This window comes from Sitophilus oryzae, unplaced genomic scaffold (assembly GCF_002938485.1).
Source record: "Sitophilus oryzae breed Bouriz unplaced genomic scaffold, Soryzae_2.0 scaffold_1441_pilon_pilon, whole genome shotgun sequence".
Taxonomy (NCBI): domain Eukaryota; kingdom Metazoa; phylum Arthropoda; class Insecta; order Coleoptera; family Curculionidae; genus Sitophilus; species Sitophilus oryzae.
Genome location: NW_022146106.1, coordinates 1,267,739 through 1,294,740, shown reverse-complemented (window position 1 = coordinate 1,294,740; position 27,002 = coordinate 1,267,739). Strand labels below are relative to the sequence as shown.

The 27,002-nt window shown below is 31.6% G+C and overlaps 1 protein-coding gene across 5 annotated transcripts in view; it reads right to left on the bottom strand.

The window, feature by feature from the left end:
* LOC115876973 (cytosolic purine 5'-nucleotidase) overlaps window positions 1-27,002 on the bottom strand; it is a 69,409-nt gene that overhangs the window by 22,349 nt on the left and 20,058 nt on the right. For 4 of the 5 annotated variants that reach the window (XM_030893023.1, XM_030893025.1, XM_030893022.1 and 1 more), the window contains 2 exons: window positions 7,721-7,794; window positions 2,349-2,466 (listed from right to left, as the gene is read on the bottom strand). In XM_030893023.1, coding sequence (XP_030748883.1) covers window positions 2,349-2,466; window positions 7,721-7,794 — 192 coding nt within the window. Of the gene's footprint in view, window positions 1-2,348; window positions 2,467-7,720; window positions 7,795-22,144; window positions 22,601-27,002 lie in introns of those variants that run through there. The other variant, XM_030893026.1, reaches the window with a different exon arrangement.

The window sequence follows — 27,002 nt, the reverse complement described above, 5'->3', positions numbered from 1 at the left end:
ATAATTACTAGTTTTAAACGGCAATAACTTGTTTACTTTAATGGAACACCCTGTATATTTTATGGGAATCAGATCCAGGGTCTGGTCCACTTTAGGTACGTCAAAATTTTAAAATTTTCTATACAGAATTGAGAAGAAGAACACTTATAATGACATTTTCTAACAAAAAAAGTGCGGATCGTCCATAAATAACACCAAAAACAAACCCCCCAAAAAGAATGTTGTAATCAATGCAATCAAAATTCAGTTACGGCGGACGTTTTTACCATTGTGATCCTCTTCTCTACCTTTAACACAGATCAAAATATAATATCAAAATTAATAGGAAAGTATAAATAAAATAAAATTCCGATTTTCAATATTTCATTGTTACCGCCAGCGATATACGCGAGCAAAAGACAAATAAACCTAAATCTGCGTCTTCCTTGTCACTCTTATTAAACTTAATAAAGAAAGCTATATTCTAACATTTCTAACCTCAAAAAATAAATAATTTTATTGCAGAAATCTCAAACATTTAGCCGAGTATCCGTACGATCCGTACTTAAAACGTTAAAACATTAATTGAGAATGTTTTTTGTAGAATATATTAATATCAAATTTACATCAATAACTTCAAGATTGACGACGTACCTAAAGTGGACCATCGTCCAGATCCATAATTTAATTGTCTATCAAATTGTATTATACCATTTATCTATCTCTTCAAGTTTTCGTAGAAAATGCATTTTCTTATAATTTGGACCTCATTTATCCCTATTTGGACCTCATTTAAACCCTAATTAATAAAAATATACTCCACTACCCGTGGAGTATATTTTTATTAATTTCGGTTTCATTTAACGATGTCATTCTGCGGAAACTGTGATGCTTAATAATATTTGACATTAATTTTTATGTTAGCATCTTCCGAAATGCTTTTACCATCAATAATGAATCTTTCTCTACCACATTCAAAGATAAGTTTGTTGATATGCTCCGTTCTTAATATTTTTATTTAAAGGTTTACATAATAAGAATCAAATCTGTCCAACAAAAAGATACCTGACAGTAACAACTGTTGGCTGTTTCATTTAACGATGTCATTCTGCGGAAACTGTGATAGGTACTTAATAATATTTGACATTAATTTTTATGTTAGCATCGTCCGAAATGCTTTTACCATCAATAATAAATCTTTCTCTACCACATTCAAAGATAAGTTTGTTGATATGTTCCGTTCTTAATATTTTTATTTAAAGGTTTACATAATAAGAATCAAATCGGTCCAACAAAAAGATACTTGACAGTAACAACTGTTGGCTGTTTCATTTAACGATGTCATTCTGCGGAAACTGTGATAGGTACTTAATAATATTTGACATTAATTTTTATGTTAGCATCGTCCGAAATGCTTTTACCATCAATAATAAATCTTTCTCTACCACATTCAAAGATAAGTTTGTTGATATGCTCCGTTCTTAATATTTTTATTTAAAGGTTTACATAATAAGAATCAAATCTGTCCAACAAAAAGATACCTGACAGTAACAACTGTTGGCTGTTTCATTTAACGATGTCATTCTGCGGAAACTGTGATACTTAATAATATTTGACATTAATTTTTATGTTAGCATCGTCCGAAATGCTTTTACCATCAATAATGAATCTTTCTCTACCACATTCAAAGATAAGTTTGTTGATATGCTCCGTTCTTAATATTTTTATTTAAAGGTTTACATAATAAGAATCAAATCTGTCCAACAAAAAGATACCTGACAGTAACAACTGTTGGCTGTTTCATTTAACGATGTCATTCTGCGGAAACTGTGATACTTAATAATATTTGACATTAATTTTTATGTTAGCATCGTCCGAAATGCTTTTACCATCAATAATGCATCTTTCTCTACCACATTCAAAGATAAGTTTGTTCATATGCTCCGTTCTTAATATTTTTATTTAAAGGCTTACATAATAAGAATCAAATCTGTCCAACAAAAAGATACCTGACAGTAACAACTGTTGGCTGTTTCATTTAACGATGTCATTCTGCGGAAACTGTGATACTTAATAATATTTGACATTAATTTTTATGTTAGCATCGTCCGAAATGATTTTACCTTCAATAATGAATCTTTGTCTACCACATTCAAAGATAATTTTGTTGATATGCTCCTTTCTTAATCTTTTTATTCAAAAGTTTACATAATAAGAATCAAATCTGTACAACAAAAAGATACCTGACAGTAACAACTGTTGGCTGTCATTTTAGTTTGCAGGTAAAATGAATTTTCTGTCAGTGAAATAGGTACTTGATGTATCAATAGTATAACTTGTAAAATGGCCTAATTTCAATAGTTAGTTACCTTATTGCAAAAGACGGATCATATTCAAATTCCAAAATTTCTTGAGGATAGCCTAGGGAAACCATATGTGTTTTGACCAAATCAAATCCCAATTTCTCGTAGTGCGGTGACTTGTATTCTAAAAATATAAATAAAATCGTATTAGAACAGTTTTAACAATAATAATAGTTATTTATGATATAAGTGCTAAAAGTGGTATTTTATTTTGTGAGAAGGGAAGCTTGGGACACGACGCGAGTGTCCCATCCCTTCGAACAAGATAAAATCACTTTTAGTTTTTAGCACACATATCATACACTATTTTTTCTACAAACAAGTTTATGCTCGTATATATCAATCATGAAGTTTATGGTTGCTAGGGTAATTGATTCGCTTCAGTGCTAAAAGTAAATGACTTTTACCATCAGTGACATAATGTCACATTTTAGGCACTGACAGCATGCGTTAAAAATTACATTTTTACTGACGTTTGTAGAAAAAATACTTTAATCGCATATTTTTTTCGAATAACCAATTAACATAAAACAAAATGTACATAACATTTTTGAAGTAAAACTTCTTTACGCGCGCTGGTAGTAAAAATTGAAGGCCGTGACACACGAGCTAGCTTCACGAAAAGTGGTAACGATCGAAAAAGTGGTTGGTAAACCAATGAGGAAGTTAAGATGGGTCTCTGGAGCGTCGTAACTCGAGCCCTATGTGAGCTAGAGGGCTGAAACTCGGAATGTAGCAAAACCCCATTTCAATGGCGGAAAAATCGTCCATTATGAAATTTGGCAAGTCCAAGATACGATATGGTATGGTCCAATACCAACTTGACCGTGTTGTACGACACGTGTCACTAACAGTTAGTTTTGACGTAAGAAACGTCAAAAGTTGATGTTGTCCGAACGCGACCAAATTTGGTGGGTAGGCTATGTGAGCGACAATGCACACGGTCCCACTCTGCAAAGTTGGAAACGACGTTTCGTTTACATCTTCATCAGAGTGGGACTAAAGATTTGATATTGCAGAAAAATGTGGATCGCTTTCAGCATATTTGGGGCAGGCTACAGGATGATGCCCTCGACGTTTCGAATTGATGTCTCTAAATGGACGAAATCATCAGGATTTTTCTTAATTATCGGCCAATTGGAACCAAAGTGGGCACGTGGATAGAGGTACCCGATTGAAGTCCTCAGAGTGACAGACGGTTATTTTAATACAAATTTTGTGAAAGTGAATCAAATAAGTATTTATTAATTTTTAATTTATTACTTTCTCGCTGGACAATAAACACATTATTTCTCCATTCTTAAAGATGCGTTTGTTAAAATTTAGCATAATACGTGATTTTTAATAGTTGTTATGTATTATAACTATTAAAAATCACATTAAAAAAACAATAAAAATAGAAAGTTAAAAATATATTGGTGACAGGACTTGACAACCACTTAGACATTTTAAGTCTAAATTACCAACTGAGTGATGTGCGAAGATATAATTTTAAAAAGAAATAAGCGATAACGGAGTCGTCGATGTTTAAGTACGTACTTAAATATTTTAAATAACAATGATTTTGAATTGATGTACTATGATTTGTACTATTGAAAACTAAAGAACGTTAAATATAAGTGTATACTTTAATAGTAGTATGTTTATATGTGCACATAATAGGAAACACCTTATTAAACTTAATAATGAATATCATTTTCCTATATTAACTGTTTTATGTTGAAAAAACATGCAGGGACAAAAAGTTTCTAAATTGGCTGTTAAACACTAAAATACTATTTATTTCAAAAATAGGGATAACAAAAAAATGATGATACAATATTTCGAGTGAAGTTTCTGTATAAACGCTTTGTATATGGGCATACCCAAATAAGAAAGAAGAAAGGTTTTTTAGAATTTCCACAAATTATACTTCCTAACATTTTTAGAATAATTATATAACAAAATTTTCGTGTATTCGCTATTTAAACCCGTGTATTTGTTTAGTCCCCTGTTTATTGTATTCTCCGATGGTGGCAGCACGGCGGAGAATGCACCAAGCCTATACGGATTTTTTCTGTGACACTGTATAAATATCTTTGTAGGGTAATAGCACATCCAGATAATATACATCAGGCAATCACTACCTGATTTTTTCGTACTTATTCACCTACACTCTGTATATTAATCTAAAAGAAAATAGATGTATTAACTTAAAACAACAGATTTGCTTACAACTTCCGGTATTTTCGGAAGTACTATCTCTTTATCTATTTCGGAAGTATATAAGTAGAAAAACTTTTTTAATATTGATATTATGAGAAAAATGCATTCTTCATAAAAAAATTTTCTTCTTCTAAAATGGTTAATCCCGTTTATACTTTTTCAAATGTCCATACCGTTTTCGAGAAAACTAAAAAAAACATAAAAATGTCGTTGAATTTTTATTCCTAAAAGTTAAAAGGCACAAATCATGGTTATTTTGTTTTATCTATGGTTATAATTAATTTTAAATGATATCATATTTTTGATGTTTGTTAAAGTATCACATTTCCCGATGACTATTATAATCACCCTTACCCTAGCATTGAACTAAATATATTTTGTACTTCTTTAACATTTTAAAACAGCAAAATATATGACGTAAATTAAAATTCTGTCAATAAGAATCTATCAAAGAATGAAACCGACATTAACATAGAAACTCGTTTTGATTTTTAAGACTTAATTTTTTCTTTAAGACTAAATGCAACTACATTTTCATGTTTTTTTTTAATTTTTTGTAAAACGGTATGGAAATTTGGAAAAGTATAAACGGGATTAAACCATTTTAGAACAAGCAACATTTTTTATGAAGAATGTATTTTTCTCAAAATGTCAATAATAAAAAAGTTTTTCTTCTTCTAAAGACAATCCGGGACATACTGTATATGTATATAATACTTGCATCAGTTACTTGCATAATACTTGAGATTTGTTAACCCATTTGAATCACGTGATACACAATAGGACAATAGGTATGTTTGCTCCACCGATTTTTAATGAAATTTCTATATTGCGGTATTTCCATGTCAGATGTCAATCAGGGTTTAATACAACTCAGATACGATCTTAAAAATTTCCGTTTTCACCTTGAACTTCATAAGGGTTTCGTGCACGCTAAAAATCTCCAATTTTAACTCGTACTCAAGTGGAATTGTAACGTAGGAAATATTATTCAGGAACCTATTTATACATTTTTTCGACGGTCAAGAAAAGTGTGATGAATCAGTTCATAGCATTTCGACAAATTCCAACTGTATTGCAAATTGCAATTGATATTTTTTCTCTTTAATTTTTTATATTAATATGGTAGAAGATTCTGGTAAACCCCATTTTAACATTTAATTAAAGAAATGTTTTATTTATTTTTTGTTTGAATAGTGCATTATTCGGAATGCTAAAAATATTTTCCTATTCCTAATAACGAATTTTTTAGACATTAGAAACTGATTAAAGCTGCCTGTCTATTTTTAATAAATCCCTAAAATCTTTCATGGATTTAAAACATGCTATAGATTTTTATCTTCCATATACAATAAACATTCTTTCGCAAACTGAGATGTTCAATGAAATAGTTTTTTGTCAAAGTTTAACCTCACAGTCGTTTTATATCAGAAATATAGGATATATACAGGATGTGCATGATTAAGTGCGACAAAAATTATTTGGGCAATTTTGAGATTTTAATATAAAATTTGTCAGTGTGACTTTCGTTACAAATTTATTTAGTTAGTGTGACCCAAAGTCAGTATATTATCAGTAAATATTATCACTATCTACTATTATTAATAACAACTCGCACAAAAAATTTAGTGTGTGGATGACACTTAAACACTAATTAAATGCAGTTTTTAGGAGAATTCTTCATTAGGCATGTGATATACAGGATGTTCAAACCGTTACTCCACTTATATTATATTTTTTTTATATTTTAAAATAAAAAAGTGTATAGTAGTCAATGTAAATACTTTTTGTCCCTACACATTTTTTTTTGACGCGGAGCAATTAACAAGAAAAAAATAAATATTAGTAATTGAATTAGAACAGCACATTAAATCACAATATTGTTTTTTTTTTCAGAAATGGTTCCTACTAGAAAATAAAAATTTAGCACGTTGGTGGCAATTTTTCAGGCTGTATTCTATATTGGTAATGCGAAGTCTTAACTCCTATATAACGGGTGCGTCTTAAAAGTGGCGCGCACCTATAATTTTTTTTTATTTTTTCAGATAAAAAAACCGAGATTTAGTCTGTTAGATATGACATAAATGAGGATTGATTGGAGTATTCAATTGTTTTTGGTCACATCCTGTTTCACCGGAAGTGACTACAACTTTTGATTTTTAAATGGCACCCTCGGTATATTTTTACTTTATTCGACAAAAAATGACACTCTCAATAAAATGACATATCAAGTGTCAACTTTTGACATTTTCGCTTAAAGAAATCGTATTTTAAGTTTCAATCTAGAGTGCTATGTTAAAAACACTAATTTTTCATCAAGGAACCTTGGAAAAATAGATTTGATCATTGAATGTTTTAGTGTCTTCTCCTGACCGGCTAAAAGATGCTCAAATCTAGCTAGCCTTTGAAAAATATATTTGATCGCCTAATGTTTTTCATGTCTTGTCTTGGCCGGTTAAAAGATGCCCAAATCGTATCTTAAATCATATCTCAATTTTTTCAAATAGAACAAGGGTGGCTCATTAGCATATTTAAAAAAAGCAGTTTTTACGAATAATTTGGTACCACAACTGGTAACACACTTGGTTACAGTTTCAAATAAACCATATGCGAAAAGGTCAAAAATTGACATATGATATGTCATTCTATTTAGAGTGCCACATTCTATCAAATAAAGTAAAAAAAATATCAAGGGTGTTATTAAAATATCAAAAGTTGTAGTCATTTCCGGTGAAACAGGAAGTGACCAACAACAATTGAATACGTCAATCAATCCTAATTTATGTCATATACTAATATACCAATTCTAGTTTTTTTTCTCTGAAAATAAAAATAAAAAAGTTATAGGTGTGAGCCACTTTAAGCCGCACCCGGTATATTTCTAAATTTGATTTAATTTCCTGAGGAAGACAATCCACTTGTCGAAACGTCGTCTTTTTACTAGACAATTCTGAGTTTTATTTGACCAAAATCCGACAAAAACAACTACCGTATGATCGAAAAAAAACGGCGTCCAGTTGGCTGGGAAATGACGATCGATGACAATGATGACATATCCCATATAAATTTACATATAAAATAAAATGACAATCCTCATTTCATAGTCATCGCTGAAGCCGTTTTTTTTCGATCATACGATATAAAAATGCATTATTTAATTAATAAAGACTTACCCGCCAGGGTGTAATCCATATCGAAGCCATAGAACTTTATATTTTCCAAGTGAAGACTCCTGTTGACGAAGATTCTATAACAAATAAAAAATATTAATTTTTTGTGTGATAAAAAAGTTTGATCGAAAAACATACAGTAGGTCAGGGGCGGATCTAGGATTCGGGAAAGGTGGGTGAGGGCTAGAATCAAAATTTTACTCAAAGTACATACACCCAAGTCGTTTGTGACCAAATAAATTAATAATATCCTATTACTTGACTAAACCTAGGGGGGGGGGGGCTTGTACTCCCGAAGCCCACCCCGTGGCTTCGCCACTGCAGTAGGTTAATTAGAGCGTTTTATCTTTTAGACCGACTTTTGCAAAATCATATGTTAATCCAACTCAAAGCACAAACTAACTAGTAAATTTTCATTTACCTATATTGATTAAATTACTTACAAAAATGCTGTAGGAAGAGGATTTTATAAAACTGTATACTTATTTAGATAACATATGTGCACGTAAGAATAAAAACCAGATTTTTTTTCAATGAATACGGATATTATTTTGAGGTAAAGTCTGTCAAACGAATCAGAGAACGTTTCGACAAACGGCAGCCAAAAATTGACAGAAATAACAATTTACCTTTGAACGAAAATCACAGATAACAACTGTATCTGTGATCTATACTCTGTTTTTTTTTTCTCAGGTAAGATTTCGACAGGCGATGACAGAAAAAAAGCAGATGACTTCCATACCAATCCATTTATTTCACTAAAAAAAGGTTCTAATATTTTTTAAGTTAACTATGGATGCGTTTATAAATAAATACGTCATGCGTCGTCTCTTGTTGTTTTTAACCAGTTTTATTGGTTTATTTAAAAAATGTCAGATCATATTTCAATATTATTGGTTTGACGCAACGATGAACGACAAACGCCTATGCGTATGAACTCGACTTAAGATTTTTGAGAATTGTGAAACTCTTGCCAAATTATAGGTTATAATTTAGTGTCAAAATATGTCAAATAGAAATGCTAAATATTTTGCATTTTGCATTTTGGACTGTATTGTTGCTTGTGTTTCGTGTTTTTTAAAATTAAGTGGAGGAAAACTCGAGGGAAAATTAAGTGTTGACCCAGACCATAGTTTACAGTTAATATTCGGTGCACAGAGACCGCCAGAGACACAGTTTTCCAGAGACCATGACCAGAGAATTGTATTAGCCACAAATAAAATTGGAGTATTTCTAAAATAACATCACACGATAGGTACATTTAGTACTGCAAGTACTTTAATACATTTTAGTACTGCAGAAAAAAAATTAAGATTAAAGTTAATTAACCAAGAATAGATTTTTTCAATTTTATATATTTTTTTTACAATATTTTGAAGTAATCACTTGTCACTCAAAATTTAAATATATGAATTATGCGTTCCAATTGTACCAACTTATTTCTTTGTAAAATAAAATAAACTTCTTTGAAATTATAATGACAGACACATCTATGACTGTCAAGAATTTTGTCGTTGAACAGACTATATATAATATTAAAGGTGCATTTATTTATACGCATACGACACGCGTCGTCCGTCGTTCTATCACGCCAATCATATTTAAATACGAGCTGTCATTTTTGAAATAAGCCAATAAAATTGTTTAAAATCATTGACGGATGACGGATGCATATAAACCCACACTAACAGATGATTGTAGTAATGAATCGGCCAGAATAGTATTTTTTAATGCAACAATCGTTCTAAGCTTAAATTATTCAGTATACCTACAAACACACTACATATTTATTATTAAAAAACCTGAAGAATTTAGATAATTAACTTCAAGGTCTAATTAACAACGACGATATGTAATTAGCAACTTAAGGCCGCATATTTCACCATATTCAGTTATCTTTGCAATGTGCTTTCTTTTAACAATGAAAACTTATTTTAAACACGTACTGTATAATTAATTCAATAAATAAAATACAGCTACTGATTAACTTTTAAAAGATTATTAATTATAGAAGATATTTTTGCAATATTATTAAGTAGGAAGATTTGTTCAATGTTAGAGTTTAACATTCTACATAGTATCTTCCGGAATATGTACAAAGAAAATATTTCTTTTTAAAAGAATTTCGCAATCATAGAGTTTTAATTTAAATGACTTATTTATAGCCTGAGATTACACAAGTTTATTTTAACTGATTAAGAATGTACCGCCAAAGAGAAGAAAGTATATTTAAATGTTTATCATTAAATTTTAAAAAGAAAAAGGGAATAACTCTTTAGTGGTTTAATAAACTATAAACTATATATTTTATTAAATAATAATAAAAATAGACAATAATACACAAGAAAACACTTTTTTTGATTATGTTCCAAGTTCCAAACTATAGCCGTTTGTTTTAAATTGACTTTCGCAGATTAAATAATTATGGGAGAAGTTGGGGAATAAATTAATAAATACATTTCTTCCTGTTATTATATTCTATACCAGTGACGGATCGTTTAAAAATTATTAGTTTGGCACAGATTGTCATGTACCTATTATTAATATTAAATATAAAATCGTTACAACTGTTTAAGAGATGGTAAGAAAAGATATTCGTTTTGATGATATAGGGTGGTGATAATTTCTATATTCAATATTGGTTTTTGAAAATGGTTCAGCTTTTGTCCGTCAAAAAACGTGACTACTGAAGTTAAGCGACTTTACACGATGTGAGTATGTACACGGGTGAACGAAAGGATAGTACAGACTTAGATTATACAGGGTCCGGCAATAGTGTGTCGGGCATCTGTAGCTCCTATAATAAAAAACTTGGGAATTTGGTATAAGTGCAAACCTAAAGTACGTACTAAGATGTATTTTTGGAAAATATTTTAACTTTTACAGGATAGCTCAAAAAAGTGACAGTCGATTAGGATGATTTTTTTAAACGGAATACCCTTTATATTATTGCATTTTTGGCATCCTTTCTGATCACTTTACATAATGCTAACATATTACTAAAATTACTAAATATGTTTTGATAGTTTCAGAGATATTTTCAGCCTTAAAAAAATACTAAAAATACAAGAAATATCGCCAAATCAAAACTATACTGGGTATTTACTATAGTTGGTCTGTACTTACCTTACTATAAACATCGTAATCTTAAGCCATACAGGGTGTCCAAAATTCTATATGCCAAACTTTCTAAAATATAAAATAGATTTTCTTCGTTGCTTTTAATGGACCAAACTGTATACATGTAAAAAAAAATTATCGGTTTCGCAAATATTCGCGTTTTTATTACCTAAATATGGCTCTTTCAACGCTAAAATACCAGACAAAAATCATTAGGTGGCTTTGTTAAAAAATTACTGCGGAAAACAATTAAAAATTTAGAAATACTTTAAATACAAAAAAGGAATAATATACAGGGTGTTCCATTAAAAAAACGAAGAAAAACTATTTGATATTTTAGAAAGTCTGGCACATAATTTTGAACACCCTGTATGGTTTAAGACTACGATATTTATAGGAAAGTAAGTACAGACCAACTATAGTAAATACCTAGTATAGTTTTGATTTTAGGACATTTCTTGTATTTTTAATTTGTTTAAAAAGGGCTGAAAATTTTTTTTTATTTATTTATTAATATCTCTAAAACATATTTGATAATATGATAATATGTTAGGATTATGTAAATTGATCAGAAAAGAAGCCAAAAATGCAATAATATACAGGGTGTTCCATTTAAAACAAATCATCACGATCCACTCGCACTTTTTTGAGCCACGTTGTAGCAGTTGCATTATACCAGCGACGTACTATTGCCGGACGGTGTTTTAAGATTTTAATTTGGAGGTTAGGGTTCGGATGAGATCTGATTAACTTACAACTTATGAAATAGCTAAAAACTGGTTCTTAAAGAGTTTTTTACTTAGAATCACATTACTTAAAATATTACCCAAAGATATGTATACGAATAGGACACCCTGTATATTTTCTACCATTCCAAACAAAACAAAATGATTTGTGTCTTTCTAATATCAAAGTTTACAGGCACTATAAACTTTGTAATACTGTATTTTAAAATATACATATATCTATAGTATATTGTAATTTAAATATTACAAACAACCAAATAAGAAAAAATATTTAAATCTTCAAAATACTTAATAAGACCATAGATGATTTAACAAATGTGGAAAATTTTAATTTATATGAAAAAATTGGCCTTATTTTGAGGTATCAAAATTAAGGTTAAAGTTTAATCTATGTAATTGGGTAATCTTTACTAAAAACTAAAATAAGCTAACATCCGCTTGTCTGTTTAATTATTAAATTCTGAATGCTGTGCTTCTGTAAAAAAAGACATAACTTATTTTCGTAATAATAAACATAGTGTTCTATATTTTTTTATCCTTATTTAATTTTTTTAAATATCAGTTTCACTCATTTCAAGGTGGTAAAAAATACTAGAGGCGCTAATGTTTCTGAAATTGAATTTCTCAAAATTGGTAGAAGAGTTTTATAGTGATGAAGAAAAAACTATATGTAAAGATATTTGAGTTAAATGATTCAGGGTGTTCAAAATAAATTTATATTTTGATTAAAATAAAAAAAATGTTTTTTTACATGGCGCACTCTGTAAGTTACATTTTTTCTGATAGATGTTATAAAAAATTTCAACTTTTATTGACTATGTCATATATTTTCAATGGTTTGCGATATACTCTGAATTTTTCAGTTTTTACTGTTTTATCAGAATAATAAACTGTGATAATGTTATATTAAGAAAAGCACAATTGACACGCTTCTTGGTACTTGGATCAAATACACTTGGATGCTGCCATATAAATACACTTACTTATATATGGATGTTGCTTGCTGCCAACTGACTTGGATGTTACGAAGCCTTCCGACTCGACCTTGATATCGTATTCACGGCTTGTATCGTATTCACTGTTTTGAATACGATACAAGCAAGGTATAAGTGAGACTAGCGCAGCATCCATATAAGCAAACTATAAGCCGGGTTGACATGATCCAAGTACACTTGGATTATGCCATATAACTGTACTTATGATAAAGCTGCGCGCGTCTTGTACGCTGCTTGTAGCGTATTAACTGTTTTATTCAAGTCAAGTTGGAAGGCTTCGTAAAGCCTAGTTGACACGGTCAAAATGCACTTGGATCAAATACATTTGGAGGCCGCGCGCGTCTCACTTGGACGTCACTTGGTTCATGTCAACCGATTTTAAATCAGTGTATCGTTATTAAATCATCCAAGTAAGCCGCGCGCAACTTCCAAGTGTATTTGATTGAAGTACACTTTGATCGTGTCAACAAGACATCCAGAATGTGCCAACTTACTTGGATTTTACTAAACCTTCCAACTCGACTTGTATAAAACAGTTGACACCATAAAATAATTGGTTGACACGATAGAAGCAGGGTACAAGTGATACGCACGTGCACGTATACTTATATGGCAGCATCGAAGTGAACTTGGCCCAAGTACACTTGGACCGTGTCAACCCGCCTCAATTCTCAAAAGAAATAAAATATTGACTTTATCGTTGTCATTACCTACGTAATATATTGTAAAAATGCCGGTGGATATAAACCACCTACCTACTACCAACCTATTAATTTAATGGGCAAAATTAAATTTAATTACAAATTCAAATATGCAAGTATTTACATATACAGGGTGGTCCGAACTGTATTCCGGAAATTTCGGTGGCAAATTCTGCAGAAAAAAATAAGCAAAAAAGTTCATATAAATGTATTTCCGAAAAGTCCTAGTTTCGGAGATACAGTTTGTAGAAGTTTCATTTTTATTTCGATTTTTTCCAAATAATTTCTGAAGTAACGCCAATATTTGGATGAAAATTGGTGTCTGGAAGTTTTTTGACATGAGAAATTTGATTTTGATGTCAATATGACTCTTACTAGTAGAGGGCGCCACCTACATATTATTTAACTGTTTGAAAAGTAATAAATTTTTGTCCGTGCCTATATAAAACTACCGAGTAAAAAAATATACATTTTCGACAGTTTTTACGTAAAAAAGATCTCTTGATAAATATCGCTAGGAGTAATGGTTCTCGAGATATTTGGAATCGAAATTATCAATACATGTCATTATTGACGAAAAATAAACACGTTGAGTAGATAGTTATTAGACTGAAATCATAAATTTGAAATGTTTTTGTGCCAAAAGTTTAACAGAAACTGTTTTATCATCATTTTTTTGCAGAAAAATGTATGATTAACTTAAAAAAAATAAAATTTCCCAAATTTATTATTTCAGTGAAATAACTATCTACTCAACGTGTTTATTTTTCGTCAATAATGACATGTATTGACTATTTCCATTCTAAATATCTTGAGAACGGTTGTGCGTAGCGATTTTTACAAAGAGATATTTTTTACGTAAAAAGTTACAGAGATGTATATTTTTATCCTCAGTAGTTTTATACAGGTACGGACAAAAAGTTATTAGGCTTCAAAACAGTTAAAACACATGTAGTTGGCGCCCCCTGCAAATAGGAGTCATATTGACATCAAATTCAAACTTCTCATGTCAAAAAACTCCCAGACACCAATTTTCATCCAAATATTGACCTTACTTCAGAAATTATTGGGAAAAAATCGAAATAAAAATGAAACTTCTACACCCTGTATCTCCGAAACTAAGCATTTTAGGACATACATTTATACGAACTTTTTTACTTATTTTTATCTGCACAATATGCTGCCGAAGTTTCCGGAATACAGTTCGGACCACCCTGTATATAATTTACATAGATTTTCTGAGAAGAAAGTATGAAATAGGAAAAACTTGCACGTTAATGTGATATAAGAAGGAAATAAATATTGTCCATTTTAATTTTATTGGGATGTTCGCTTTTCTCTTTCATGATTATTACAAAACAGTGGCGGCTCGTAGGTTCTGAAGAAGAGTGGGCACAACCTCCACAAGAAACAACTTATCTACTATTTTTAGTCCATATAGTCTATTCTTCTAGTTTTCATGCTAGAAATATTATACATTACTACATTATAGAAATATACATATACATACATTTTGTGTACAACAGTCAATAGACATTATTATTTGATAATTGATTGATTCTATATTGACTTAATTGTATAAAGTGTAACATAAAAATATCAATATGCATCAATGGTATACTTATTTCTTTATTTTTATCTTTGCGGTTGGTCGGGCATGTGCCTATGTCCATACCAAATCTCCCGCCACTGTTAAAAAACACGATTTCTTTTACCCCTTACCTGGTACATTTAGATAATATAGAATTTAAATATTAACCAAAAACTCCCATTTTAGTATACAGATAAGTTTGAGATAACATCAGCAAAATCATGACAAAAAAATTCCAAAATATGAAAATGTCATAAATCTTTTAATAAGATTTTTTTCTTGGAAAACAAATTATTTTAATACAACCAGCGTTATCAATTATTTTATCTTCTTGATAATTAGATCGTTACATCATTGTCTTTTTTATAATAACTAAAAATTACTACAAAACTGTTCATTAAGTCTAGCAATTTTACCATATTATTTAACAGTATTTCAAATCAAAATTATTATACAACATATTGAGTATTTTTTTATCCAACAGGCGGCTTACTTATACAGACATTACTCACATGTATAAATGCATATAAAATAAATAATAACACACGCCTGAGTTTTTGAAGTTATAACAAACTAGTGTGTTATTATAGTTATAGTGTGTTATTATAGTACTGTAGTATATACAGGGTGCTATAAATTCGAGGTACAAGCATTGGTATTTCGGAAACCGTAATAGATACGAAGATGGTTAAATGTTAAAGTTGCCGTCTTGGCATGTTCACTAAGATGCCATCAAAAAAGTTTTAAAAATTTCAAGGATTGCTGAGTTTTTTGAAAAAAAAAACGGATTTTTTTGAAAATCAATTTTATTTTTTCCTGTCGTTACTTTTCAGAAAAACACAAAATGAATTGCACATTCTCATAGCCACTTTATTAGGGCTACCTGACAGTATTTTCGTATTTTCAAATTAGTTAATAATTTGTGAGATCTCAACTCAGAAGACCAACTTATTTTTTTTTAAATACGGACCTGCATTTTTTATTACAGTTTTTGAAAGAACTCGGTCTCCGGAGTACAATGATATGTCACACTTTCTACTTTTTTGTTGTTTTGGGTACTTTCAGAACAACAAAACTATTTAATTATTATTTAAAATAATTTAAAGTCCGACTTTTTAAATTATTTAATCTTATTATATTCATCGCGACAATATTGATCAGCGCTAATTAACATTGAATAAGGAAAATTTAGCCAATTGAAAGATTCAAATAAGTAATATCCAGGTCAGATATTTAAAGATATTATTTTTAACTTTTTTTTTATTCTGAATTTGAAATCAGTGTACGATCTAATAATATGCATAATATTAATCGTAGTTATTATAAATATATCAACTTTTACAAACTAGTTTCTAATGCTCTAGTTTCTAATGTTTGAAAGGATTACCACCCTTCCTATTGCACAACTTTATTATTCGTTCAATTTTATTTATATCTTTTTGAACATACCTTCTTCTTATGCCCCCCCCCCCCGGACATTTACCAGTGAAGAGTCATTCCATTATTCTCTAGGAATAACTCTTCAGATCATGAAATACCGCACAGAACTAGCGCACGCTGTACAACTAACTAATTTTACAGTCTTTTTTGGTAAATCGCAATAGTGTCATTGTTAATTTAAGTTCTTTTCCTTCTAGATTTACTACCTCTAAACAACACCTATTCTCGAATAAATAATAAATAACATAAAATAAGCTAACTAAAAACAAACAAATAAATAAACTTTCAAATTAAATTCAAAAGTTTTAAGTGAAACGTCAAACAGAACTGTCAAGAAAGGAAACCTATGATGTCGATTCCATTTACAATGCATCACGAATACATGGATATCAGTATAGTCCTTTTTTAATCTGTTTATTCAAAGTAAATAATTATGTATTATTTCATGATTGATTAGTTTTAAATTAGAAATATCTATACAATAAGCATCATCAAAAATATGTTTAGTAAGGCAAGATTTGTCGACCCTGTCATATCTTAATAATTCAGGGTCACAGTCTCTTCCCACTCCAAAGGTCAGATTTTCACAAATCGTAACAACATATCGACGTTTCCTAATTATCTTATCAATAAGAGGGAGCAGATTGCATTTAGTCACATTTCTAATGTATCTAGTTTATTTTCATTTCAAAAAACTACTCAAAGTGACTAATATACAGAGTGTAAATGAATAAGTACGAATAATTGATGAGTGGGAGGTGAATTGATTGAGTGGGAAGTAATAATTGAGGTGAATGAGTCTTTGAATATAGGGGAGGAGGGAGGTCATATTAATATTTTTGATGTGACGATTCCCAACAACGTTATTTGATTATACAGGGTATCCCAAAATTACAAAGATCTATTTATTTTTTAAATTTTCGATAGAACTCATGTTCGGGTATGTCATAAACAGGATGTCACCCTGTCACATGCAATATTGACTATATATAATTTTTTATACTACCACTAATATTTCTAGAAACATTTTTGTCTATACGCCTTTTTATACGTAGAGCAGTTAACGAGAAAATCAATCAAAAACTGCACATTAAACGAAAACTATAGAAAAAATATTGATTTTCATCAGAAACAATTTACACTAAAAAATTGAAAATTTTTCTGAAAAGTGAAGTATCTACAACTAAAAAGAATACGACAGATAATTCTCGAAAGTACGCGAAACGCCCGCTGAGGTATTTAAGGCGTTGCCCGCGCTCCACGGTTAAGTTTTGAATAAAGTTTTGTGAATAGTGAACAAACTGTGATAAATTGGCGAAGGGTTTTCAAATAGTTAATTGTGTTGTAAATTGTGTATACAGGGTGCGTCTTAAATAAGTGCAAATATTTTCAGGGCCGGCAGACCACGATATAAGAAACATATTTTCTCTTTACCGTTTTTGAAATAAGTCCAAAATAACCGAGTTATTTTACTTTGAAAAATTCCAAAAAAAAAACAAGATTTTTTGCTTAAATTTTGAGAACCACTGGATCTTTTCTGGGTTGTCTTTTTTGTAAATTTACTAGTACTATTTATTAGTACTACTCCCTATGTTGCCATATTATGAAGAAATTATATTTTTTAACTAAAAACTTAAAGGATTTCCAAATTTTTTTCAAAAAACTCCAAATTTAGAAGAAAAAAAATTTTGAGAAAAAAAACCTCATAATCGTGTTTCTAGGGTCGAAATATACTACCCCTAAAAATATTTGCACTTATTTAAGACTCACCCTGTATAGTTGCAAAAATAAATTCGTTAAGTGTGTAATCGCGTGGTTATTTATGTGTGTATACAGGGTGGTTCGAACTGTATTCCGGAAACTTCGACAGCATATTCCGCAGATAAAAATAAGTTTGAAATAAATGTATTTCCAATGCTTAGTTCCGGATATACAGGATGTGAAAGTTTCTTTTTTTTCGATTTTTTCCAAGTAATTTCAGAAGTAACGTGAATATTTGAATGAAAATTGGTGTCTGGAAGTATTTTGGTATGAGAAATTCGATTTTGATGTCAATATGACTCATATTTTTCGGGGGCGCAACCTACATGTGTTTTAACTATTTTGATTAGTAATAACTTTTCGTCCGTACATGTATAAAACTACTGAGTGAAAAAATATACATTTCCGTGATTTTTTACGTAAAAAATGTCTTTTGATAACGATCGCGGCGAGTAACAGTTCTCAAGATATTTGGAATGGAAATAGTCAATACATGTCATTATTCACAAAAAAAAATAAACACGTTGGATAGATAATTATTTAACAGAAATGATAAATTTGGGAACTTTTTATTTTTTTTTGATGATAAAACAGTTTCTGTTGAACTTTTGGCACAAAAACATTTCATATTTATGATTTCAGTCTAACAACTATTTAGTCAACATGCTTAATTTATGTCAAAGATGACAGGTATTGATAATTTCGTTTCCAAATATCTTCAGAACCATTACTCGCAACGATTTTTACCAAAAGACCTTTTTTACGTAAAAAACTTCGTAAATGTATATTTTTTTACTCAATAGTTTTATACAGGTACAGACGAAAAGTTATTACTTTTCAAACCAGTTAAAACATATGTAGGTGGCACCCTCTACAAGTAGGAGTCATATTGACATGAAAATCCAAATTGCTCATGTCAAAAAACTCTCAGACACCAATTTTTATCCATAACGTTAATAGTTACTTCAGAAATTATTTAGAAAAAATCGAAATAAAAATGAAACTTCTACACCCTGTATCTCCGAAACTGTGTTAGGACATACATTTATACGAACTTTTTTGCTTATTTTTATTTGCAGAATAGGCTACCGAAATTTCCGGAATACAGTTCGGACCACCCTGTATAACAAAGAAAAATACAACATCTAGTTTTAACCCACTCTCTGTATGTACCTATATAATGCAATATAAGCATTTTAGTGTAAATAGTTAAAAAAATCTATTGTTAATTATTCCCCGTTCAAAACCTTCAAATATTTGTTTAAGTGTGAATCTATAAATCAAATAATGCTATAAGTGTGCAGACAATTCAGCCTAAAAGGGATCATATGTAACTATTCGCTATATTTTCATAACTATTTTTCTAACATTAATGTATTTTTACAATCAGCAAATTACGCAAATCCATTAATTTAAAATTCTAAAATAAACCTCGAGTATTTTCAGAACAGTCGCCCTGTATGTACTATGTACTAAATACTTATTAATATTAGCCATCTTCATGTAACAAGATTATATCTAAGTTTAGTATTTTTCCTACGTATATTAAACTACCAGTAATTATTTTTATTTCTAATAACAAATAAATCTCGAGATCGTAATTTATATTTGCTTTTAATGCTAATCAGCAAATTTACGAAAGAAAAAAGATTACTTATAATAATAAATAAATGACTTTATAAACAGTACTCTATCGGAATATGTCATTCTTTGACTAAGAAAATGACACATTCCTCATTCATAATAGATAATGAGTAAAGGCAACTAAGAAAGTCAGCTCAGCTATGAACAAAGATAGAAGCCTTTTTTTATTCTTGTTTTAATTTCTGTCCAACCCTATACGCCAGTATGATCCTTTTAGAATCTAGTTACAAGCTTAAGTTCAAATCATCTGATGAAATGTAATATTGTAGTGTGTAATTTTTGTTCTAACGTCCAAGTTTCTGCATAAAGTATTCTAGTTCCCAAAAATATATGTTACTTGAAACTAGTTCTAAAATTCACTAAAATTCCGTACTGCGTAGCATTTCGTTTACTAGTCCTAAAGCTGATCAATATTAATTATAAACAGGTGTTAAGAATTTTATTTAGGTCTGTTTATCAAGTTGTGATATAGTAATATTAAGTTGATATTAATTTATTTCAACGTATATATTTTTAAAACAGATATTCGTACTTCAGAGCTAAAATACATCAACACAAAAATTCAAAGAAATTACGTACATTTTATTTAGTTCTAAGAATTACATTTATTAATAATAAACTTTGGTGTAAAATTAGCGAAATCTTTCGAAACGTTTTTCTTTGTATATTAAATAACATTGTACCCAATTCTAAAACAGTCAAAATATACAGGGTGGTCCGAACTGTATTCCGGAAACTTCGGCAGCTTACAATGCTTAGTTTAGGAGATACAGGGTGTAGAGTTTCATTTTTATTTCAATTTTTTCCAAATAATTTCTAAAATACGTCAATATTTGGATGAAAATTGGTGCCTGGGAGTTTTTTGACATGAGAAAGTTGATTTTGATGTCAATATGACTCTTACTTGTAGAGGGCGCCACCTACCTATTTTTAACTGGTTTGGCAAGTGATAACTTTTCATCCGTACCTGTATAAAACAACTAAGTAAAAAAATATACATTTGCGACGTTTTTCACGTCAAAAAAAGTCTCTTGGTAAAAATCGCTACGAGTAATAGTTCTCGAGATATTTGGAATCTAAATTATTAATACCTATCACCATTGACATACATTAAACATGCTGACTTAATAGTTATTAGACTGAAATCATAAATTTGAATTTTTTTTGTGCCAAAAGTTCAACAGAAACTGTTAAATCGTCATTTTTTCGCAGAAAAATTTATGGTTAATTTAAAAAAATAAAAATGTATTATTTCAGTCAAATAACTATACTCAACGTGTGCTTATTTTTTGTCAATAATGATATGTATTGACTATTTCCATTCTAAATATCTTGAGAACGGTTGCTCGTAGCGATTTTTACCAAGAGACATTTTTTACGTAAAAAGTCATGAACATGTATATTTTTTCAGTCATTAGTTTTATACAGGTAAGGACGAAAAGTTATTACTCTTCAAAACAGTTAAAACACATGTAGGTGGCGCCCCCTACAAATAGGTGTCATTTTGACATCAAAATCAAATTTCTCGTGTCACGAAACTATCAGATACCAATTTTCATTCAAATATTGACGTTACTTCAGAAATTATTTGGAAAAAATCGAAATAAAAATGAAACTTATCTATACACCCTGTATCTCCGAAACTAAATATTTTAGGACATACATTTATACGAACTTTTTTACTTATTTTCATCTGCAGAATATGCTGTCGAAGTTTCCGGAATACAGTTCGGACCACTCTGTATATTAGAACAAAATCAATCTGTAATTCATATAATTTTGACAAAACTTGAAAATTAGATATTCTATATTAATTGAAAATTTGGTGCTAAATTTTTGCACTTTGTATTCGATTTGAAGTGAAACTTCTTTAGGCGCGCTGGGAATAAGCATTCAAGGCCGTGACACACAAGCTAGCGAGACGGCCGTGACACACAAGCGCGAGACGAAAAGTGTTAAGGACTACTACACCCTACGGCTTAGAAATACGTTATGACGCGACGTGTATTTTTGAGCAGTCGTTTATCAAAAATATTGATATTTTAAAACAAATTTTGTGAAAGTTAATAAAAATATTTATTAATTTTTTATTTTACGCGTATAAAACTATTTGTTACACGCAAAAAAAATATTTTTTACACGTATAAAACTATTTTTTACGCGTAAAAAACTAATTTTACGCATAAAAAAATATTTTTTTAATTCATTACTTTTTCAACATTTCAAACTACACCTTTTTAAAGTTCTTCAAATCCTTGGATTTAATAGTTATTATAAAATAATAGTTGTTATAAAAAAATTCACAATTCAAATATGCGCGCACACATAGTGCACACACAATTTTTTTTAAATAGTAACCAGCGCAGCATAAACAAAAACAAAGACGATTAAAATAGATTTTGTTTTCAAAACAAAGAGAAACAACTTACTCGTTCCGGGGTAATTGCCTAGCATCGTGAGTGAAACCGTTAGTAACACGCATTTTCACAATAAACTTTAAATTTCACAATAATTAATTTTGCGCGAAAACAACAATAATCCGCACCAGAAGTTTCCTACCCCTAGATAACGCGTTGTTTATTTGACTCTATCGGCAAAATGTGACACAGTGAACAGATCCCCACGTTCGGAACGACGATAATCGTAAAATTATGCGAAATAATTACGCACTGTTGCTAAGTAGAACGTCCGCACACTTACACACGCCACTGACTACTACGGAAAAGCGAGGCGATTCCGATGTCACGTCTTAAGCTTGTCGCCCACTTGTCCGGCACAGCACGGACCGTAGCTGCCCGTCGCCTGCAGGCGACGGAGAGCTTGGTCGCCCACTTTTCCGGTGGAAACCGGCAAACCGTCACGTCGCGGTCGTGTGTTGCGAAGATCTTTTTATTTTAGTTTACATGTAGCAGTGACTGGGTGTCATGGCAAACAGCAATAGTAAGAAAAGGCAAAAGAAAAAACCTTGAAATGTGATTTTGGCTGAATATATATAAAAAATATATGATATATTTATAAATAATAAAATAAATACATACCGGGTCTGTTTATTTCTCCAGCGATTTCCTCCCATATGTTGTCCTTTTGTTGCTGGTTATGATAAGCACTATCAGTTATATCATAAATTTCCCTATATTTTTGTACTAAACAAATTAATTTTTCATCGTCCATTTTTTATTTTTTTTTTTCTTAGGACTGCTTTCTCGGACTCAACAACAACAACTGCCGAAATAATTGCAAAACATATGTATATGCGATCGACAGGCTTCCACAAGTTGGTGCAGGCCAGCGCCGGCCGGCGACGGCCGGCTTCACGCACACTTGGCTGGCCCGTCCCGGCCCGTCCCGGCACGGGCCGTCATTTGACGGGGAGAGTCGGAGAGCTGGAATCTGTTCCGTCGACGGACTCGCCGTTCCGTGCCGTGACGGGCTAATGTGCGATAGTCTATTCATTTGCATGGTTTTAATCCTATCCGTATTTTGACGGGCCGGAACGGGACGGGACGTGACGGCCAAGTGGGCGACAAGCTTTACGAAGTCTATCAATGAATGCACACCGAATGATGCGTGGGGTATAATATATACAAGGCGTCCTTTAAACAATAACAGATTATGCTACAGCACAAATGATTTAATATACCCCCTTATTAAAAGTAATTTGTAAAGCAACGCCTACACATAACTTTATACCTGTCAGTCTTACCAGTTCAGTCAAAACGTATCAAGTTAAGCCTTGTGTGTAGATGAAAAAACGGTTTATTTTACTTCAACTAAATTAAGACTGAAGGCCGTCTAGAAAACGAAAGAGAATAACATCTAGAGAAGTAACGAAATTCAAAGAACTATTACACCGACGCGACGCGACGACTCTTCTGCTGTGAGATGACAACAATTAGCAAAAGCCACTTAATATTTCCAAAACAGCTAAAGGTAGTACATACCAGGTGTTTCTCAAAAGTGTCTCACCCATACAACTTTTTAATTTTTTCAGATAAAAAAAACGAGATTTGGTATGTTCGTATATAACATAAATTAGGATTGATTGACGTATTCAATTGTTTTCAGTCAGTTTCTGTTAGAATTTTTTTAGAATTTTAGAATGAGTGGGAGGGGGGTTAATCACTTCGACCTTACAGATCCATTGTGTCCCCCTTTCTTGAATCATAACTCATCATACAGTCCTAGGGCTTTGACAAAAGCCAGTATCTGGGACGGTTTTATAGAGGGTAGTTCTCCATCTCCAATATCAGTCGTACCAAAATTCATGGCACGAATGGTTGTCGTCTCGGCGCACTCAGTGATGAGGTGTACTGGTGTTTCACCATCTTCCCCACAGAATCTGCATTCGCCGTTTCTTCTTAGTTTCAATCTACTGAGGTGTTCATTGATGAGACAGTGTCCTGTTAAAAACCCCGTGACAATCCGAAGATTGTTCTTACTCGACCCAGAAGATCTGTGATTTTACTTGATCATAAGCCCTCAGAAACTTCTTCGAGTGTCCTAGACCATTGCAAGATTTCCATTCCAGGTTGCGGATGGAATCTTCCAAGTTCTTGAGTTCCGCCTTGAGTTGGTTACCACTTGGAAAGCAGAACGGTTCTGGTCCAGTTAGTGGAGTGTTCGCTCCTTTCCTAGCTAGATTATTTGCTTTTTCATTGCCTTCTATCCCTTGGTGAGCAGGCACCCAGTGTAGGAGGACTTTGTTTTCTTTGCCTAATTTATTCAGCTTCTCTATGCATTCTTTGACCAATTTCGAATTGATTGATACTGAGTTGATCGCCTTTAACGCTGCTTGACTATCATAAGATGGCTATTTCTTGTTTCCGATAGTTCCTATCTAAGATAAGTTGTACGCATCTCTCGATAGCGTAGATTTCTGCCTGTAGGATACTAGGGTAAGTGCCCATTGGTTCGGAGTAATTAGCTCTCGGCCCAAACACTCCGATCCCTGTTCCCGTATTGGTTTTGGAAGCAGTCAGTTTCTGTTGCACCGGAAATATTTTATTCAATAGAAAATGACACTCTGAATAGAATGACATATGTATATGTCAACTTTTGACATTTTCGCTTTAAAAAATTGTATTTTAAATTTCATTCTAGAGTGCCATGGCTGTGTTAAAAACACTAACTTTTAATCAAGGAACCTTGGAAAAATAGATTTGATCGTCTAATGTTCTTCCTGTCTTGTCATGGCCGGCTATATCAACTTTTTAAAATGGAACGAGGGTGGATCATTAGCATATTTGGAAAAAGCATTTTTTACGAATAATTTGGTACTACACACTTTTTTTCGAGACTCGAAACACTGTATTTTGAGGCAAATTGTCGTTATGAACCTCATGTTAGAATTTCAAATAAACCATATGCGAAAATGTCAAAAGATGACATGTGATATGTCATTCTATTCAGAGTGTCACGAATAAAGTAAAAAAATACCGAGGTTGCCAATTAAAAATCAAAACTTGTAGTCATTTCCGGTGAAACAGGAAGTGACCGAAAATAATTGAATACGTCAATCAATCCTCATTTATGTCATATACTAATATATCAAATCTCGTTTTTTATCCGAAAATATATAAAAAAACTTATAGGGGTGAGCCACTTTCGAGAAACACCCGTTATAGCTGAAGATAAATATAGGACATTGTAGATACATTGTAAAGTATCCAGAATTTTGTAAAGTATCCAAAAATTAAATATTATACAGGGTTTGCATTACACACATAGTACCTGTTAGTGAGAGCGCCCACCAAAGTGACGCCGCATCAGACGTGGCACGCAATCTGGCAAGCAGCATGCATCTAGCAAAAAAAAGTTACGTCGAATTGAACAAATGACAATAAGTGTATCAGCGCACACTGAAGTAGCGCTGTCAGAAACGTGTCATTTGTCGTCAAAATTAGGGAGAGCACCGACCAAAGTGACGTAGCATATGACGTTGCACATACATGGCAATGATATGGCTATAACGTTGCACGATTTTTCAGGAAGCGCACATATAAGTGATGTGGCAGTGGCGTAAACATGTCGTCCTCAGAGGATGAAGATTTGTTGGCAGTTGTAAACCTAATTAATATGAACCAAAATTATCCATAGCGTCGCTATTGGATACACCCCTTTTGCAAAAAGACACAAAGGAACAGTGGATTTAGCGTTTTTAAGGAATTGAATATTTATCTTGAAAGATTTCAAGCATTTTATAGAATGAAAAAAGAAACCTTTGATGTGGTAGTTAGAAAAGTCGTTTCCATGCCAAGTCTTGTTTAGTCCTGTTGAAATAATCGGCACGAGTGTGGTCATAAATGCATGGTTTAGTCTTAATCAATGATACAAAACGTATATTGAAGTCCGGATCGTCCTTCATTTTTGCCAAATTCGAGTAACGTGTTAATAGCACATGGGAAAAGTAGAACCAGTTCTATTTTTGAAGCAGTGACATGGCATGCTACAACGACAAATGACACGTTTCTGACAGCGCTACTTCAATGCGCGCTGATACACTTATTGGCGTTTGTTCAATTCGACGTAACTTGCTAGATGTGTGTTACTTGCCAGATTACGTGCCACGTCAGATGCTACGTCACTTTGATGGGCGCTCTCACTTAGAACTGGTTCTGCTTTTCGCCACGTGCTAATAACACGTTACTCAAATTTGGTAAAAATGAAGGACGATTTGGACTTCAATATACGTTTAGTATCACTGATTGTGGCTTTTCTAACTAGCACATCAAAGGTTTCTTTTTTCATTCTATAAAATGCTTGAAATCTTTCAGAATAAATATGCAATTCCTTAAAAACACTAAATCCACTGTTCCTTTGTCTCTTTTTGCAAAAGGGGGTGTATCCAATAGCGACGCTTTGGATAATTTTGGTTCAGGTTAATTAAATTAACTGCCACATCACTTATATGTGCGCTTCCTGAAAAATCATGCAACGCTATTGCCATGTCATTGCCATATATAGGCAATGTGCAATGTCATATGCTACGTCACTTTGGTGGGCGCTCTCCCTTACACTGACGATTCTTCTGCTGTGAGATGACAGTTTGCTAAAGCCACTTAATATTTCCGAAACAGTTGAAGATCAGTATATGACATTGTATATTCTAGACGTAATTTGTCTAGAATTATGTGAAGTATTGAAATATTACATAATGACTAATATATCTAATTTGTCAATGGATTAGCTAAATCGTTTTATCGGATATCCTTTCCTTTATTTGTTATAGAATTTATTTTATTTGGCCGATACACACTGTATAGGAACCCATATTTTAGTGAAGCTATC